Source organism: Juglans microcarpa x Juglans regia, chromosome 4S (assembly GCF_004785595.1).
Source record: "Juglans microcarpa x Juglans regia isolate MS1-56 chromosome 4S, Jm3101_v1.0, whole genome shotgun sequence".
NCBI lineage: Eukaryota > Viridiplantae > Streptophyta > Magnoliopsida > Fagales > Juglandaceae > Juglans > Juglans microcarpa x Juglans regia.
In genome coordinates this window covers 12,370,526-12,387,481 of record NC_054601.1, presented here as the reverse complement: position 1 = coordinate 12,387,481, position 16,956 = coordinate 12,370,526, and the positions used below count along the sequence as shown (strand labels likewise).

Genomic DNA, 16,956 nt, shown 5'->3' with positions numbered 1-16,956 from the left:
CACCTATTGAAGGCAAAGATGACAAATTGCATAACGGCACTGGATCGACGACATCCTCACTAGACACCAACTATAAATTGCAACCATCCTCCTCTATCGCAGAGGAAGTGCACAAAGGCACTGACTCCTCCCCATAATCCCCCAACCCAATCTCAACACCTTCTACACCTTAGACAAGCTAAATGTCCACTAGGTTAGCACTGTTGCCCACCATAGCTTTCGAAAAAAGAGAGCATAAATAGTCCCTACAACCCAACACCAAGGTGTCCTCCAAAGGGGCAGCCACAAACAAGGGCCTAGCAGCGATAATAGAATTATCACTAAGAATGAGCAGAACCTACAGGGGTGAGTCAACATCAACGCTCCTAGAGCCAATAGAACCCTGAAGCACAATTGCAGTCTCCTCTTGCCGCAATATGGTCTAAGGCCCAAAACTTGAAAAAAAATCCTGTTACTACATATTATTGCCTGCCTTGAACGGCGGCGACACTACATAAAGGGTAGCAGGGTCGTTACCAAACGAGGGAGAAGATTCCCGCAACACCATCTCTAAAATCTAGTTCACCAGCGGGACGACGATGGGAAAATGATCGTAAGCACTCATCGGCCGGTTCTGGATCGGTCCTAGTGATGGTGGACCACCAGCCAACGACTTGGGCCTTGCAGATAAGGATGCACCTCCATCGAACAGAGGGAACCCGAGAGGAGTTTTAACCCGCCACAGAGGCTAGGTATTATTCTTAAGCTCCCTATCAAATCCTTCTCTTTCCTACCACCAATAGGTCCCTTTACAGAAGGCCCAGAAGAGAGGCCCAATGAATTCGACCTAGATAAAACCATATGGCTTGGATCAGAAAGGGACAAGCCCATAGGCAATCCTAGACCCGAATCCACTATGAAAAGGAGACGGTTGATCTTCTCCTTCACATCGAGCAAATCAGTTTTCATTGCTAGCAGAACATTCTTCTTAGGATTTTCTAACACAACTCCCTCGGGTAGGAGAGGACCGCCAATCGTTGCGTGTGAACCAGAACAAGAACGTGTGGCCTGAGTGACTGGTAAACCAGACCCGGTACCAAAAGACTCGCCACTCCTCCCTAAACCGCCACAGCGATGACAATCACCTTGAGAAGGCACTGGCTTAACCAGCGCAGCCTTATACGACACCACTGGACCCAAGGAAGAGCCAGACAACAACCTCTTGAATTGGGATTGCTCCCCTCCCTTCGGCAAGCCCTCCAAAGGATGATTTGACTCCTCTGTTACCATTCACCATAGTAGGGGTAGGTAGGCGAAAAAAATCCCTATGCGTTCTTGCAAAACAGACCCACACTCTACCTTGAGTTCCCTCAAGTAGAACCATAAAACTACGTCTAACATCACCTCCATAAACCTCAAACGACAATAAGCGATTGAAAGAGTTTGCACGACACTAAAACTAAGAAGATATGGTTACCTTCCCAAGTGGTTTTGAGAAATTCTCTTTGGCCTCCCATCGAAACGCATGCATCCACTGTTTGACCAGCCAAACCGCCACCACATTTCTAAAAAAAAGGGACTTCGTCACTAGTCTACCCTTCTCATTGATTTTGAAAGCCCCTAGTCCTCAATAGAGAAAACAAACAGCTTGGCATCCACCCATAAACTCCACATCATGCCCCCACACCACAAGGATAAAGCAAAGATGAAATAGATAGAGAAAGATTAACAGATGAGAGAAAAGGGAAAAAAAACTTTTGAAAAAAGCTCAAGAGGAAGATTACTTCCAGCAAGAAGTGCCAGAAATAAGATCAAGGTTTATGTTAAAACGAACTTCTCTAACATTAAGCAATTTTTCAAACAGAGAAAGGTTAAGAGGAAAACAAAGGGCCTTTCTTTTGTTTGGCTTTGGCTTTGGCATTTCTTTTTATTTTTACCTATCTTGTGGGGGGCAGGAGGCTGAATCCGAGGGATGAAACTCTCTAAATTAAAATATCTTTTAACATAATATTATCAAGAACAAAATCTAGAGCACGGACATGATTGTTCATCATCAATCAGAGATACCTTTAGGATTGTCAGGACGGTAGCACTGAATGCACAGGGTAGAAATTTTCTCCTTTTAAAAAAAATGCAATTTTATTAATTGAGTAGAGGAGTGCAACCCTAATACACAGCAACTAAACAAAAAGGATACACCCAATTACCATTGTCTTTCTATTTTATTTACGAGCTAAGTTAGCATAAACAAATATCTAACCAAGTACTGGCAATCATACCGTAAAAATGCTCTGATAGTCATGATGCATCATGATTTGTAGCAATATTTTATATATTCAAGTTAATAGCCTATTGGAATCGAATTAGGTTTGGAAGGGTTTTTACATCAAATGCATATTATTAAACGTTAATTAGCATTTGAAAGCTGCCAATGCCACTTTAGCAAAACCAACAATGTTATTGTAAGAAATTTCCTACATTTAGCTTTTAAGCCAGCTGAACTCTCATTGGACGTTCACATAAAAGGTCTGGTGACAGAACATCTTGATTTGTCACACTAACAAAGAGACCATCAACTCATCTTTGTAAGACAAAATAGGAAAAAAAATGAACCTTACTTTTGATAACTGGGACCATGGATTTGAGATGTAAATGAGAATGCGTGTCGCTTGAGGAGTTCCATATATAGCCTATACGCCCCAGGCTGGTGCTGCCGATTTGGAATGACCCTGTAATAGACCACAAAAGGCAGGATGTCTATTCAATCAATTGAAGAATGTGTGTATCAGTGATGCTTTTAGAGGGAAAAATGCAAGGGATCAGTGATGTTTTTAGATGGAAAAATAAAAGAAAAGTCTTTTACATGCTACAATACAACCCAAAGAAACATTCAAAGAAAAAAAAAAGTAATGACTCAAAACAGTTTTACTTAAGCAAACTCCCAGTAATTCATATATGATGTTCAATGCAGATTATCATATCCTAAAGATTAATCCATGAAGGAACAAAAAAAGTGCAAGCTTTAACAATGATTATGAAATACCCTGATACTTGTTTTGCCTTTAATACTGAGTTAGTAATTATTATTAGTATTATACTTATTTGGAGGGAATATTTTTTGTTTTGTGGGGTGGGAGGATAAAATAGTTACATTGTGTAAAATTATCGGAAGCCTATTGGAAATTCCTTGGAATTGGAATAGGTGGGCTGCTGATAACAGATGTAAATCAGTGACAATTAACTGATTAACCCCAATACAATGCAATTTCTGAATATTCTCAGGAGCCTAGCTACTAGATATCCATACAATTCTCTTGCTCATAATAGCAGGCCATTCACCTTCTTTTTATTCCCCTTTTCACACTTCTCTCTCTCTAGGTGATAGCTGCCACCCCTCCAAACTAATATATTAGACTCAACCAAATTAGTTTTCTGACTTAGCCAAATTATTTTTCAATCCTAATACTGCCACAAAAAAAGAGGATCATGCAGCCAAACAATGCATGTATTGGGAATGTTACAATCCTAATTCCTAAGTGCTAAGGGTTTGGTCAAATTAGTATTCAACATCTTAGGACTTTTGGATCAATAGTTAAGCCGGTAACTATTGATATTAGAGCCAATATCATGTCATGAGTTTAACTCACGAAGGGGGCAACCAATAGGCTTAATTAAATTGTTTTCTTATTTTTTATAAGAAAACGATTGTATTAATAAGAATAGGCATAGCCCAAGTACACAAGATGGTATACAAAAGGTAACAACTATCTAGGAAGAATAAATGGAAACAAGAAAATCAAGGCCATTGAAATCAACAGCTTTGGCCCATAAAAACAAAGTTCTAACAAAAAGTAATTTAAGCTCCTCTAATCAGCACTCCTTATCTTCAAACATTCGGTCATTACACTCCTGCCATAAGTACCACAGAATACAAATAGGAACCGTCTTCCACACAGCTATGATTTGTGGAATACCACCTAGATTTGTCCAACTGGGAAAAGCTCAACCACTGTGGCAAGTATAACCCAGGCTAGCTCTAACCATCTGAATACATCTTCCCATAATGCTCTAGCAACCTCACAATGCAATATAAGATGATCCACAGCCTCACCACTTTTTTTGCACATACAACACCAATCCACTATAATCACACTGCGTAGAAGCTTTATCTACTGATGTTTATTTGATCAATCGTCTGCCTATTGCCACTCTAAATTATGATTCTCCCTATTTTCGATTATTTGGCATATCTCCTGAGTATCAATCATTTCATACTTTTGGATGTGCTTGTTTTGTTCATCTACTACCTGTTGATCGTCATAAGCTTGCTACCCAGTTTGTCACATGTGCTTTTATGGGATATAGCCCTACTCAGAAAAGATTTGTTTGTTATGATGCTCATGCAAACAAATTCCGGATCTCCCAGAATGTGATTTTCTTCGAAAATCAATATTTCTTTCAGTCTCAGGTTATTTCTGATCCTCTTATTACTCTTCTACCTGCTTTTGATGATATGCCTTCTTCTATTGAGCGATTTAAACCAGGTGTAGTGTATCATAGACGTCCTCCTTCAACGCCTCTTCCAAACACTGATTCGTCATCTGATTCTGTGGTTCCTATACCTCGGCGCTCCACCCGAGTTATACATCCACCAGATAAGTATGGTTTTTCTCATACCTCACTTATTGCCACTCTCAACACTGTTTCTATTCCTCACTCTTATACTCAAGCAGCCACCCAAGCATGTTGGCAGCAGGCCATGCAAGAAGAAATCCAAGCTCTTCAAGACAATCACACTTGGGATCTTGTGACTTGTCCCTCTGGTGTCAAACCTATTGGTTGTAAATGGGTGTATTCAGTCAAGTTTCGGTCTGATGGCTCACTAGACAGATATAAGGCCCGTCTCGTGGCTCTTGGGAACCGGCAGGAGTATGGTATTGATTATGAAGAGACATTTGCACTTGTTGCCAAAATGACTACTGTACGGACTATCTTGGCACTTGCTGCATCGCAGGGGTGGTCTCTCCAACAGATGGACGTGAAGAATGTTTTTCTACATGGGGATTTGAAGGAAGAAATCTATATGTCTCCACCTCCCGGCATGTTTGCTACACCTTCTTCAGAGGTTTGTCAACTACGTTGATCCTTGTATGGACTGAAATAGGCTCCGCGTACATGGTTTGATAAATTTCGCTCTACTCTGCTTGGTTTTCACTTTACTCAGAGTCAGTTTGATTCCTCTCTGTTTCTTCGCAAGAGTTCTGCAGGAATTGTATTGCTTCTAGTATATGTTGACGACATTGTGATTACTGGCTCTGATATTGAGTTAATTAAGCAATTACAATAGCATCTCAAGGCCTTTTTTCACATGAAAGATCTCGGTCCCCTGCAGTACTTTCTTGGCCTTAAGGTGCAGATTACTTCGACTGGTACATTGTTACACCAGCACAAATACACACAGGAAGTGATTTCATTGGCTGGTCTCCAATCGGATAATTATGTTCTTACTCCCTTGGAGGTAAATCTTAAGCTTCATCAGGAGGAAGGCGAGCTTCTATCAGATCCATCCTTGTATCGACAACTCGTTGGGAGTTTGAACTACTTGACGATTACTCGTCCTAACATTTCTTTTGTTGTGCAACAAGTCAGTCAATTTATGCAAGCCCCCCGACACCTTCACTTAGCCGTTGTCCGCCGCATTATCAGATATCTGAAGGGCACCTTTACACGCGGGTTGTTCTTTCCTAAGGAATCATCCTTACAGTTGGTGGGATATAGTGGCGCTGATTGGGCCTGATGTGCTGATACTTGTCGCTCTGTTATTGGTTGGTGCATGTTTTTAGGCAATGCACTCATTTCTTGGAAGAGTAAGAAGCAAGACAAAGTTTCCAAGTCTTCCACTGAGTCTGAGTATCGAGCTATGTCTTTCGCCTGCTCTGAGATCACATGGCTTCGTGGGTTATTGGGTGAACTTGGTTTTCCTCAGCTTCATTCCACTCCTCTTCATGCTGATAATACCAATGCTATTTAGATCGCTGATAATACCAGTGCTATTTAGATCGCAGCTAATCCTGTCTCCCATGAGCGTACGAAACATATCGAAGTTGATTGTCATTCCATACGCGAATCCTTTGACAGACATGTGATTACTCTTTCTCACATTTCTACCGAACATCAAACTGTAGACATATTCACCAAAGCTCTTCTCGGCACCGACATCAGTTCTTGGTTGACAAATTGATGTTTCTTGATCCACCAGCATCAATTTGAGGGAGGATGTTACGGAGATAATTTAGGGATTTGATTTGTCATATTTTAGGAATGTTTTGCTTGAGATCTAGATTGTATATAGCAGATAATTAGGTTGTAAATAAGTTGGAAATACTTACCTTGTATACCATTTAGGCGCTGAAAATCTGGCATTATTTATGTAAACCTCTTCTATATAATGAAAGGAAACCCTATGGAAAGGGCATTCAGACCAATTTGACACTTGTTAGGTAAGCAAATGTTCAAAAAAACCAGCAATATGCTCTTTAATCACAGGAGCCTTCGTACAAACAGCACAATCTATGTTCAGCATCTCAATGGTATTAGTTTTCCTATGGGAATTGGCCACTCTAGAGAAAAACTTTATTCTTCGATCTCCTTCTTTCAACCACAATGCTCGTGGTTTTTGCCGCCAAGAGATCTCCTCCAATAACGTAACCCGGTAACCCTCTCTAATTCTGAAATTAACCGTCTTCCGAGAGAATTCTTCCAAAGAAAGAGCCCGACCCTCCTATACCCTCTCTACCTCCTATAGCTCCTCCAACATGGACTTCTTGTGGTCATCTATATCACCAAAGGATTGAGCATTCCAAAGCTTTAAATCATTTTTAAAGCTTTCAACTTACCCGCAAAAATGAAGCTAGGGGTGCCGTGAATCTGGTATGAGGATCACCATTGCCTGATCCTATCCACAAAACCTTCTATTTTTAGCCACATATTTTCAAATTTAAAATACCTACTCCCTCCTTGGATACTACCACAATCCAGCAATATAGGAAAATTATCATAACAGAAGCAAGGAAGCCTCTTTTGACATAGCTCTAGATAATGTGTTTCCCACTCTGAGGAAACTAAGAATATGTCCAATCTAGACCACGTTTGGTTGTTAGACCACGTGTATGCTCTGTCAGCGGGAATGTAGTTATCACCGTACAGATTTTAGTCATACCTTCCTTATTTAGACTATTTTGTATTCTTTATTTAGACAATATTTTGTAGCTGTAAATAGCTTGATCGTAGTCTTGATTATGTAAATTAGTAGGACTTTTATAGCTTTCTTATTTAGTTAGATTTGATTGCTGTAATGGCTGATTTCCAGCCTTGTGATTAGTGATATTGTTCTATATAATAAGAAGAAGCCTCACAAAGAGGTCACGGAATCCAATTTGACATGGTTTCAGAAGCCATAACTTACAAATATTTCTGGTTCTTTTTCGTGGGAATTTTTTTTCGTTGGGGGACAATAGTGTTACCATTGTCGGCATTGTCTATTGAGGATTTTTTGTCTCTTCATCGTTGTTGGGCTGCAACACCTTGGAGTTTCTTTGGTACTCGGCATTATCGGCACAGTCTGGGCTCTCAGTGATCGTGCTAGTTTCTGTGCAAGTTTGAAGTTCTCGGCAGTTTCTATGCAAGCTTTGGAGTTCTCAGCAGTTTCTGTGCAACTTTAGAGTTCTCAGTTTCTGTGGAAGCCTTTGGGGTTCTCAGCAGTTTTTGTGTTGTTTGTTGGTTCACGGCAGTTCTGTCCTTTTTTGGTTCTTAGCCTTTCAATTACTGATATTATGTGTAAGCCCATCAGAATCTTGGTGCTCAGTAGGTACGTGGGCAGGTATTCTTCTTGGCTGTTTTTTTTTTTTTTTTCCTTTTACAAGCATCATGTCTTCAGAATCCTTTGCTGTGAAATTCACGGGTAAGAATTATTCTGCCTGGGAATTTCAATTTTGCTTATTTGTTTTGGGGAAAGAATTATGGAGTCATATAGATTGTAGTGATCCTGCTCCTATTGAGTTTTCTAAGTTAGCTCAGTGGAAGATCAAAGATGCTAGGGTGATGACATGGATTTTAGCCTCTGTTGATCCTCTTATTGTTCTGAATCTAAGCCCATATAAGACTGCTAAAACTATGTGGGAATACTTAAGGAAAGTGTATAATCAGGACAATTCTACCCTGCATTTTCAGTTGGAGTACGAGATCGCCAATTACACTCAAGGCGATCTCTCCATTCAAGATTATTTTTCTGGGTTTAATAATCTCTGGGAAGAATTTACTAACATGATTTATGCCAATGTACCAAAAGAATCTCTCTCTGTTATGCAGGAAGTTCATGAACAAACCAAGTGAGATCAGTTTTTAATGAAATTACAACCTGAATTTGAGGCCACTCGCTCCAATTTGATGAACCGTGATCCATTGCCTTCTTTGGACATTTGTTTTGGGGAGTTACTTCGTGAGGAGCAGCGTCTTGCCACCCGGCCACTTACCAACAAGACAAAATGATACCAAATGCAGTAGCTTATGCGGCTCATGGGAAAGGCAAGGGACGGGACATGCAAAAAAGTTCAATGTTTCAACTGCAAGGAATACGGCCATATTGCTACCCACTGTGTGAGGAAATCTTGCAACTACTGTAAGAAGCTGGAGCATATTATCAAAGAATGTCCTAAACATACCCAGAATCGTCATGCTAATGCTTATAAGGCCAACGTGAGTCCATCTACTTCTGCTAACTCTGCTATTGTTGGTGATTCATCTACTCTTACTCCTAAGATGGTTCAACAGATGATTATTTCAGTATTTTCAGCCTTAGGGCTGCTAGGTAAAAGTTCACTACCATCCTTATCTTGGCTTGTTGATTCTAGTGCGTCTAATCACATGACTAGTTCTTCTGACACTCTTAGCAATGTTTGGACTTATAATGGATTGTCGCATATTCAGTTTGCTAATGGTAGTCAGTTACCTATTCATGTTGTTGGCAATGTTAATTCCACAGTTTGAGATGTTTTTGTATCTTCTGAGCTTTCTTTCTACTAGTCTTATATCAGTAGGCCAATTGGTTGATAACAACTATGATGTTTGTTTTTCTCGTGATGGTTGTCTTGTGCAGGATCAGGTGTCAGGGAAGATACTCACGAAAGGGCCTAAAGTTGGACGATTGTTTCCTTTGCATTTTTCCATTCTTGTTGTTAGTTCTTTAGCTTGTAACACTGTAAACAATAAGAGTGAAGTATGGCACAAATAGTTGGGTCATCCTAACTCTGTTGTTTTATCTCATTTAATAAACTCTGGTTTGTTGGGCAATAAAGATCAATTTTCATCTCATCTTTCCTTTGATTGCTCCACATGCAAATTAGGTAAAAGTAAGTCCCTCTCATTTCCCTGTCATGGTAGTCATGTTGAACGGTGTTTTAATGTGATTCATAGTGATGTGTGGGGAATTTATCCTGTTATTTCACACGCGAATTATAAATACTTTGTTACTTTCATTGATGATTATACCAAGTATACCTGGATTTATTTTCTACAATCTAAATATGAGGTTTTCTCTGTCTTTCAACAATTTATCGCCTATGATGAGACTCAATTCTAATCAGGGATCAAAAATTTAAGGTCTGATTCAGGTGGTGAATATATGTCTCGTGAGTTTCATGAGTTTCTCCAACAAAAAGACATTGTTTCTCAACGCTCTTGTCTTTATACACCTCAGCAAAATGGTGTGGCTGAACCAAAAAATAGACATTTGTTGGATGTTATTCGTACGTTATTGCTTCAATCCTCTGTTCCGCCTAAATTATGGGTCGAAGCCTTGCCTACGGCAGTTTATTTAATTAATAGATTGCCTTCAAGTGTCTTGAATTTTTTACACTGCTTACTTTCATCTTTATCATCAGCATCCTCATTATCTTGATATGCGTACTTTTGGTTGTGATTGTTTTGTTCATTTGTCATCCCATGAACATCATAAATTATCTACTCAATCTGTTAGGTGCGCTTTCATGGGTTATAGTATTTCACACAAAGGCTATGTTTGCTATGATCCATGCTCTAACAGATTTCATATTTCCCGTCATGTTGTTTTCTTTGAAAATCAGTCGTTCTTTTCTACTCATGTCGAGTATTTACCTGAGACACATGTTTTGTCGCATTTTAATGACTCGACTTCTTATCCTAACCGATTCAAACCTGGACTTGTGTATGAGCGATGACGACCAACTTTGTCCCTTCCTGAGCCTGATCTACCATCTGAACCTGCTCAGACTGCCTCTTCTACAGGTGATCCAAGGAATCCAATTTGATATGCTCCGCCCATAAGAGGAATACCCACCAATCCTAGATCAAAAATACACTCCAAGAATTCCATCATTGCTGGCCGCAACCTACTTTCTCCTGATCGTTCGCTTGGGAATCTTATAACATTAAAGTTACCACCTATGCACCATGGTAGGTCCCACCATCTATGTACTCTAGCTAATTCATCCCATAAAAGTCTTCTATCATTGTCCAAGTTCGGCCCATAAATTTTTTTTTTTTTCTTTTTATAGGTAATAAGAGATTTTATTCCAAGTAAATAGGCATAGCCCAAGTACACAGGGAGTATACATGAGAATAAAGTTAGGCCCATAAATACCAGCAAAGGCCCACATAAAATTGTCTTCTACAGTCTTGAAGGAGCATGCCACTGTGTACTCCCCAAGGTACTCCATTTTCTTTACCACCCTTTTGTCCAACATAACTAATACTCCTCCTAAAGACCCAACAAATGCAAGGTAAACCCAATCCACATATGGACAGCTCCATAAGCTTCGAACAATACTTTTTGGAATGACTTTCAACTTAGTTTCTTCCAAGCACACAATGTCCGCCTTCCACTCACGAAACAAATTTTTTATCTCAATGCGCTTATTAGCCTCATTAAGCCATCGGACATTCCAAGATACAATCTTGGGCTTCATAAAGAAGGTGTTGGCCCCCTCCCTTGGATCTTTCTCAACTTGAGCTGCCCTCATATATAATAGACCATGTTAGTCTCTTTAGCTCCCTTTGTTTTTCGGATCAAACATGTCCAACTTCAATGGTAGTAAGCAAAGCCATGAATTTCTCCTCAAAACCCTCGCATTCAATCCCCACACAAGGTTGGGTTTCCTTCACCGTATGTAAAACCCAATTAGCGGCACTAGGCTGACCTAGTAACAGACAGTTTAGGGGGTATGGGTTCCCCGACCATGTTGATCTCGTCCCTAGTTGCCCGTTGTGAATCCAGCAGCACCCCCACCTCCTCCTCAGGGTAGAGAGACCTGAAATCCCACTCAAAGAAGCCATGCATAGGAACTAGCACCCGTGAGGGCCTTACATTGATAGCCTTGTCAGCCCCAGCCTCTGTACACATCACTCAAGCCACATCCTCTTGTTGAAAAACCTTCGTCGGAAAGGATACCACCTGAGAATCGAGAGAACCCACATCCCTGCTACTCATCGGCATTGTTTGTCTGTGCTGTGTCGGAGATCCGACCCCCAGCACTGAGGAAACGTCGAAAACCATTTCTGGTTGTACTGCTGTTGACTTCACTATCTGAGCCTCCGTCGAGGGTTCCTCGACCAGTCGCAAGTCTATCGTAGCCTTCTCCAACGAGGTTGACTGACTCCCACCGGTAGAAGCCCTACATCACCACCCTATCTAATTCTCCACATGAGCAGGGTCCTGATCTTTGTCTTACCTCTGCTTTGCCCCATGGGCTGAGGCCTAAAGGAGTGGCCCATTCTATTTGCATTTTGCCCTACTTTCAGCTGCCCATCTAATGGATTGAAGCCCGTTACACCTGATTGATTAGGAAGTTTGATAGGTCAACTTGCCTCCAAGCCTAGGCCAATGTCATATTTTTCCTCAACGCATCGTATCAAGGAGTCTAATTTCTCCTGCAGTGCCATCAATTGTAATTTCACGTCCAAAAGTGTATTGTGCACGCCATCCTCTGCCAAACCGATAGCAAGCCGACCACTACCACCGCCACCTTTCCACTGAGTCCTTGTCGTACCAGCGGTTTGAGGAGCCATTTCTGTCCCATGGTCGTTATTGTGTCTTACAATGTCTCCTCTCTGAGCTACCATAACACCGATTTCTCCACCCCTATTCCGCTCATGGGATTGCACCGGCATCGTTATCTACACCAGGGCCTCCCTATACAATTTATTTTGCGGTTGATTCACCGCCACCAACAACCTCAGAAATACCCCTCCTCTATTACGACTCATGTTTCCTCCCTCTTTTGCGAACTCCCACAGCACCTCCGCCATCCTCCTCCATCCCTTACCCTCCAACTCTTCTGATATAAAAATAAATAAAGTTATGTCTGCCGCCACCACCATACTCCACTAAAGCCATATAGCAACCACGGGCACTTGAACACCTCTGCACAATGAAGCTTCTGTTTCCCTCCCTCGACGTGGTGTAAAAATCCTTTTTTCGCCCTTCAAACAATCCTCCAGTGTTTTGGCAAACCATTGCACCGTGGACATCCCCAATCTCATCTCTTTCACTACCTACCAACTCCTCTCAGTTACCAGCATGGAGCTTCAATCGTTCAACAATGCAAAAACTTTTGATTCTATCACTAAGTGTTTGGGGAACCCTATAATCACACTAATCTCACCTAAAACTCAACACTCAAACGTAATCTCGCCGTTAAAACCCATCAAACATCATTGGAATTGGTTCAGATAGAAAACTTGGGAGTGAAGATTTTAAATTCTTATTATATATGAGTAAGTCTTGAATATTGATATATGAGTTGAGCCGCCAAAAGAGAAAAGGCTACCATTGGATCAATGTTGATAGAGTGGGCTATCAGTATTATGGACTTAAGATTTGGAAGCGTGCGAGAGATGTTACGATCCGGCTCTGTTTGGATACTAAGAGTATCTCAGATGATCTGTGAATAGTAGTGAAATAGTTTATAGATAGTAGTGAATAGTATGTAAATAGTAGTGAAATAGTCTGAGAATATCTTAAAACAGTTGTGTTCCCAAACAGGTGTGTCAAGGATTTTATGAAATTACTATCCAACAATCCTAACACTTATGGATCAATTTTCAAGCCCATAACAATTAGGTTTGCCTCGCTAAGGATCAACTCCTCAATCTTATCATGCTATCTAAGCATTTGTTAGCGATAACAATTGAGTATACATTTGCCTTCCTCTAATGGCATTCTACGACTGAGAGATGATCTCTTCCAACAGCAACTTCAACCTATCCAAAAGGACTTTAGCGATGATTTTATAGAATCCATTTAGGAGACTTATATAGACCCATTATTGGCATTTCCCACCGAAAAATTGGAAAGAAAACCCCCCTCCCATACAGCAGCCTCCACCATTCGACTCGGTGCCTCCATAATAATAACAAAGAGGAAAGGGGATAAAGGGTCCCCTTGTCTCAAACCAAGAGACCTATGGAAGAAACCATATGGATTACCATTAACCAACATTGAAAATCGAGCAGTAGAGATACAATGTCTAATCCACGTGCACCACCTCTTCCCAAAACCACATCTCCCAAGCATATAGAAAAGGAAATTGGGATTTCATTTTGTATTTTAAGTACGCAAATTTTGGCAATGCTGAGATGAGGCCAATTTCATCACAACTATTATCCTCTATTTCAACGAGCTATGACATGGGGCGGCCCACTCTTGGCATTTTTTGTTTTGACATCTGAGTCTAAATACTACTATGTGGTGATCACATTAGATAGAGTAGTACTGAGGTCACACCCACTTTCATCATTAATAAAATCTTTATCTTTAAAGCTATTGCCCAGGAAAACAATGTGCTTTGCCTATAATTACTCCAATGCTCATGATTTCCTTCTATCTATTTCTTCCTAGCTAGGTGTTATCTCTTGTATACATCTAGTGTACTTGGTTATGCCTACTGATTTAGGCAAAAAGGAGTTTGTTAAGTTCATATGTATGGGAAGCTCTCAAATGATTAGCAATAATAGTAGCAGCGAGTTGATTCGATTCATAAATTCTTTGAAATTGTGCACACCAAGTCAAGTGGATTTAGGGCATGTTCGGACACTATGAGAGTTCTCATAATTCTCGAAACTTTTCATAATTTCATTCTCAAATATCACTCAAACACAAAACGCTTTTCAATTTCAAATTTTCAAATTTTTCATCCAATCATTACCTAATCATTATTCAAACACAAAAATAAATACAAATTTTACAAACTTCAAAACAAAAATTATATTAAAAAATTATATTCAAACAATTTTTTAACTTACGAATATTTTTATTCAAATTTTTCTCTCTCATTTCCCAAAACCCAATAAAACATCTACACTCAAGTCATTTCACTATTATTCACAAAATTCTGAATACTCCAAGTGTCCAAACATTTTTTTTTTTTATAAGTGTCTAAACATGCTCTCAATTAATATAGATCTCCAAGTGTCCAAACATGCCCTTAGTTAATATAGATCTTAAATACAACTTTTGGATAGTATAATTAATTTTAAAAATGAATGAGTATCATGGCATAGATATTTTTCAGTATGCTTTATTTTGAAGGATAGCATACAAAACATTGCATCTAAACTATCTCAGTCAAGCTAGCTTTTTACAAACAATGAACACCAATGTTTAAGATATACAAATGTATGATTATTATTATTATTTAAGTAATGCATACTAATGTATTATGAGATGTTTACGCCATCTTGAACTCATAAGTTGATTTTACAAGTGTTATAATTAAAAATGAATATTGTGGAAAGGTTTGCACACTAAGTCAACTCAAGTAATAACAACAAATAAAGATTGCACTTATTTGTTCAGTTATTATGCATTGTCGATTATGTTTATTTGTAAATATTGTGAATATCTATGAGCATCTTTAATTATGTGAAATTTATTGTAGAAGTGCAGTTCTGTAGTTTTAGAAAGAAGTCCCCATATGGGACAGGTCTCTAGATTGACATGGTGCAACCATGTTGATCTTGACCTCAAGAGGAAGCAACAGTCCCCATATGGGGGGAAATAGGCCCCAAGAGAAGATCATAAAACCCAATCATGTGGGGCAAAATATATAACAGACAGTGTTGTGGCCTATGGGATATGGTTTGATATTATTAGAGAATGACTGAATAATTGTGTTACTCACAGTAAAATATTATCTATTTGCGTTGTGATATATTAGCACATTATAAAATTTCACATTTGATAAGCTAGCCAATTTTTTGTTGGATAAAGGAAATACATAAGTTCTCTAAGCTCAACTTCACACTTATATTAATTTCTTTTATTTACTGTGATGACTCATTAAGCCTTATCATAACTTCCAGATAGCATGGAGACTATTCTAGCTAGAATTTTCAGAAGGTTCAAAGTTTTTTTGTGGAACGAGGGCTTGTGGTGTTTTTAGTTACTCCACTTAATATGTTTTGTTATTGGCACCGGGTGTCCGAGACAGCAACTCTACTTATTGTATACAATTGATGAGCTATAACTTGGTAAATGTTTGAGGTGTTAAAATTAGTTCGTATATTTGTTCTTTATGTGTTTTTCTTCATAATGTGGGTTATCTGAGCTGATATGTATAAAGATAATTTATTTTAATTTTATGAAACTGGAAGTTGGTACAAATGGTTATTTTGCGTTAGGATGATGTTCTGGTTACTATTTATTATAATCTGCAGCTTTTGGGAATATTAGTGCCATAGCCGTTGGGGTTTGGCTCATGACCCATACCGATGATTTATAAACTACACAAAATTATAACGGAAATTCCTTAAAGCAAAGAAAAACTAACTGAAGAATAAATCATCCTTAAATAGCCCCAGAAACTCGAATTACTCTACCAAACATCCCAAGTGGCTTCACATACGCACACAGTTCGAGTATATAACATCTAAAAAAAATCAAAAGACAAACACGTAATATTTACTGGAAATATAAACACCATCCTTACATTCATGCATACATACATGGGCGTATTTATCTAGCCCAATACCTTAAGTATAAGAACAAGAAAACTAGAAAAAAAAATACAGAAAAAGTAAGAAAAAAATTGAAGGGGTGACAGTAAGGGAACCTGGTGGAGAGGAGAGAGAGAACAAGCATGGGGGGAGCGATCTTGACGGTCAAGGCCCTCTCGAGGAACTTCCAGGTGATGGGCACGTGATTGGCAAAGCAGATATGGGAGACGAGGATGTGGGCAAGCTCGACGGAGGGAAGGGTCACGCCTGCCGAGCTAAGGCTGGCGCTGAGCCGCATCGCCCAGAGCACGGCGTCACTGTTCTGGTCCTGCGCCGACTTGGTCAACTCCAGCACGCCATCCCAAAGGCTAAGCGCCTCCTCAACTGCATGTACGGACACCTCCATCGGCATCCGATTCTTCTTTCTTCGTCTTCTTCGTCTGCTGCTGCTTCTTCTGATTAAACAAATTAAAAAGTCCTCTGCGGAATTGTTCTCTATGCAACTGTTTGTGCTTTGACTGAAGGAAACAGGGAGAAAAAAGTCGGTCTTGAGGTGCGGAGGGAGGATTCCTCTTTATAAATAGATAAAATTCCGTTGCTTTGAAATGCTGATGCAGCCTCTTTATTTATGCGATCAAATGAAAAATCTAAAATAATTGATGAATAATAATAAAATAATTTTGACTTAAAATTTTTATAGAATTTTGAAGAAATAGAGAATAAATTAAATAAAAAATTATAAAATCGAAGGTTAAAATATAATTTTTTTAATATTATTTTTATTTTAAAATTTGAAAAAATAAATTATTTTTTGTATTTTATTTACAAGTTAGAGAAAATTGTAATTATTAGATAATAATTAGATAAAAAATTTGAAAGTAAAAAATATTTATGTGTAAATGGTATTTGAATGTTAAGATGAGATGAAATGAGAAAAGATAGGATAAAATA

The 16,956-nt window shown here is 39.2% G+C and overlaps 1 protein-coding gene across 1 annotated transcript in view; it reads right to left on the bottom strand.

Annotated features, from left to right (window-relative positions):
• The window catches only part of LOC121263648 (mediator of RNA polymerase II transcription subunit 33B-like), a 40,740-nt gene extending 24,178 nt beyond the window's left edge, over positions 1-16,562 (bottom strand). The window contains 2 exon segments of the mRNA XM_041166673.1: positions 2,598-2,708; positions 16,122-16,562. Of these exon segments, the coding sequence (XP_041022607.1) occupies positions 2,598-2,708; positions 16,122-16,417 (407 nt within the window). The 5' untranslated portion in view covers positions 16,418-16,562.
• Between the last annotated feature and the right edge of the window lie 394 nt (positions 16,563-16,956).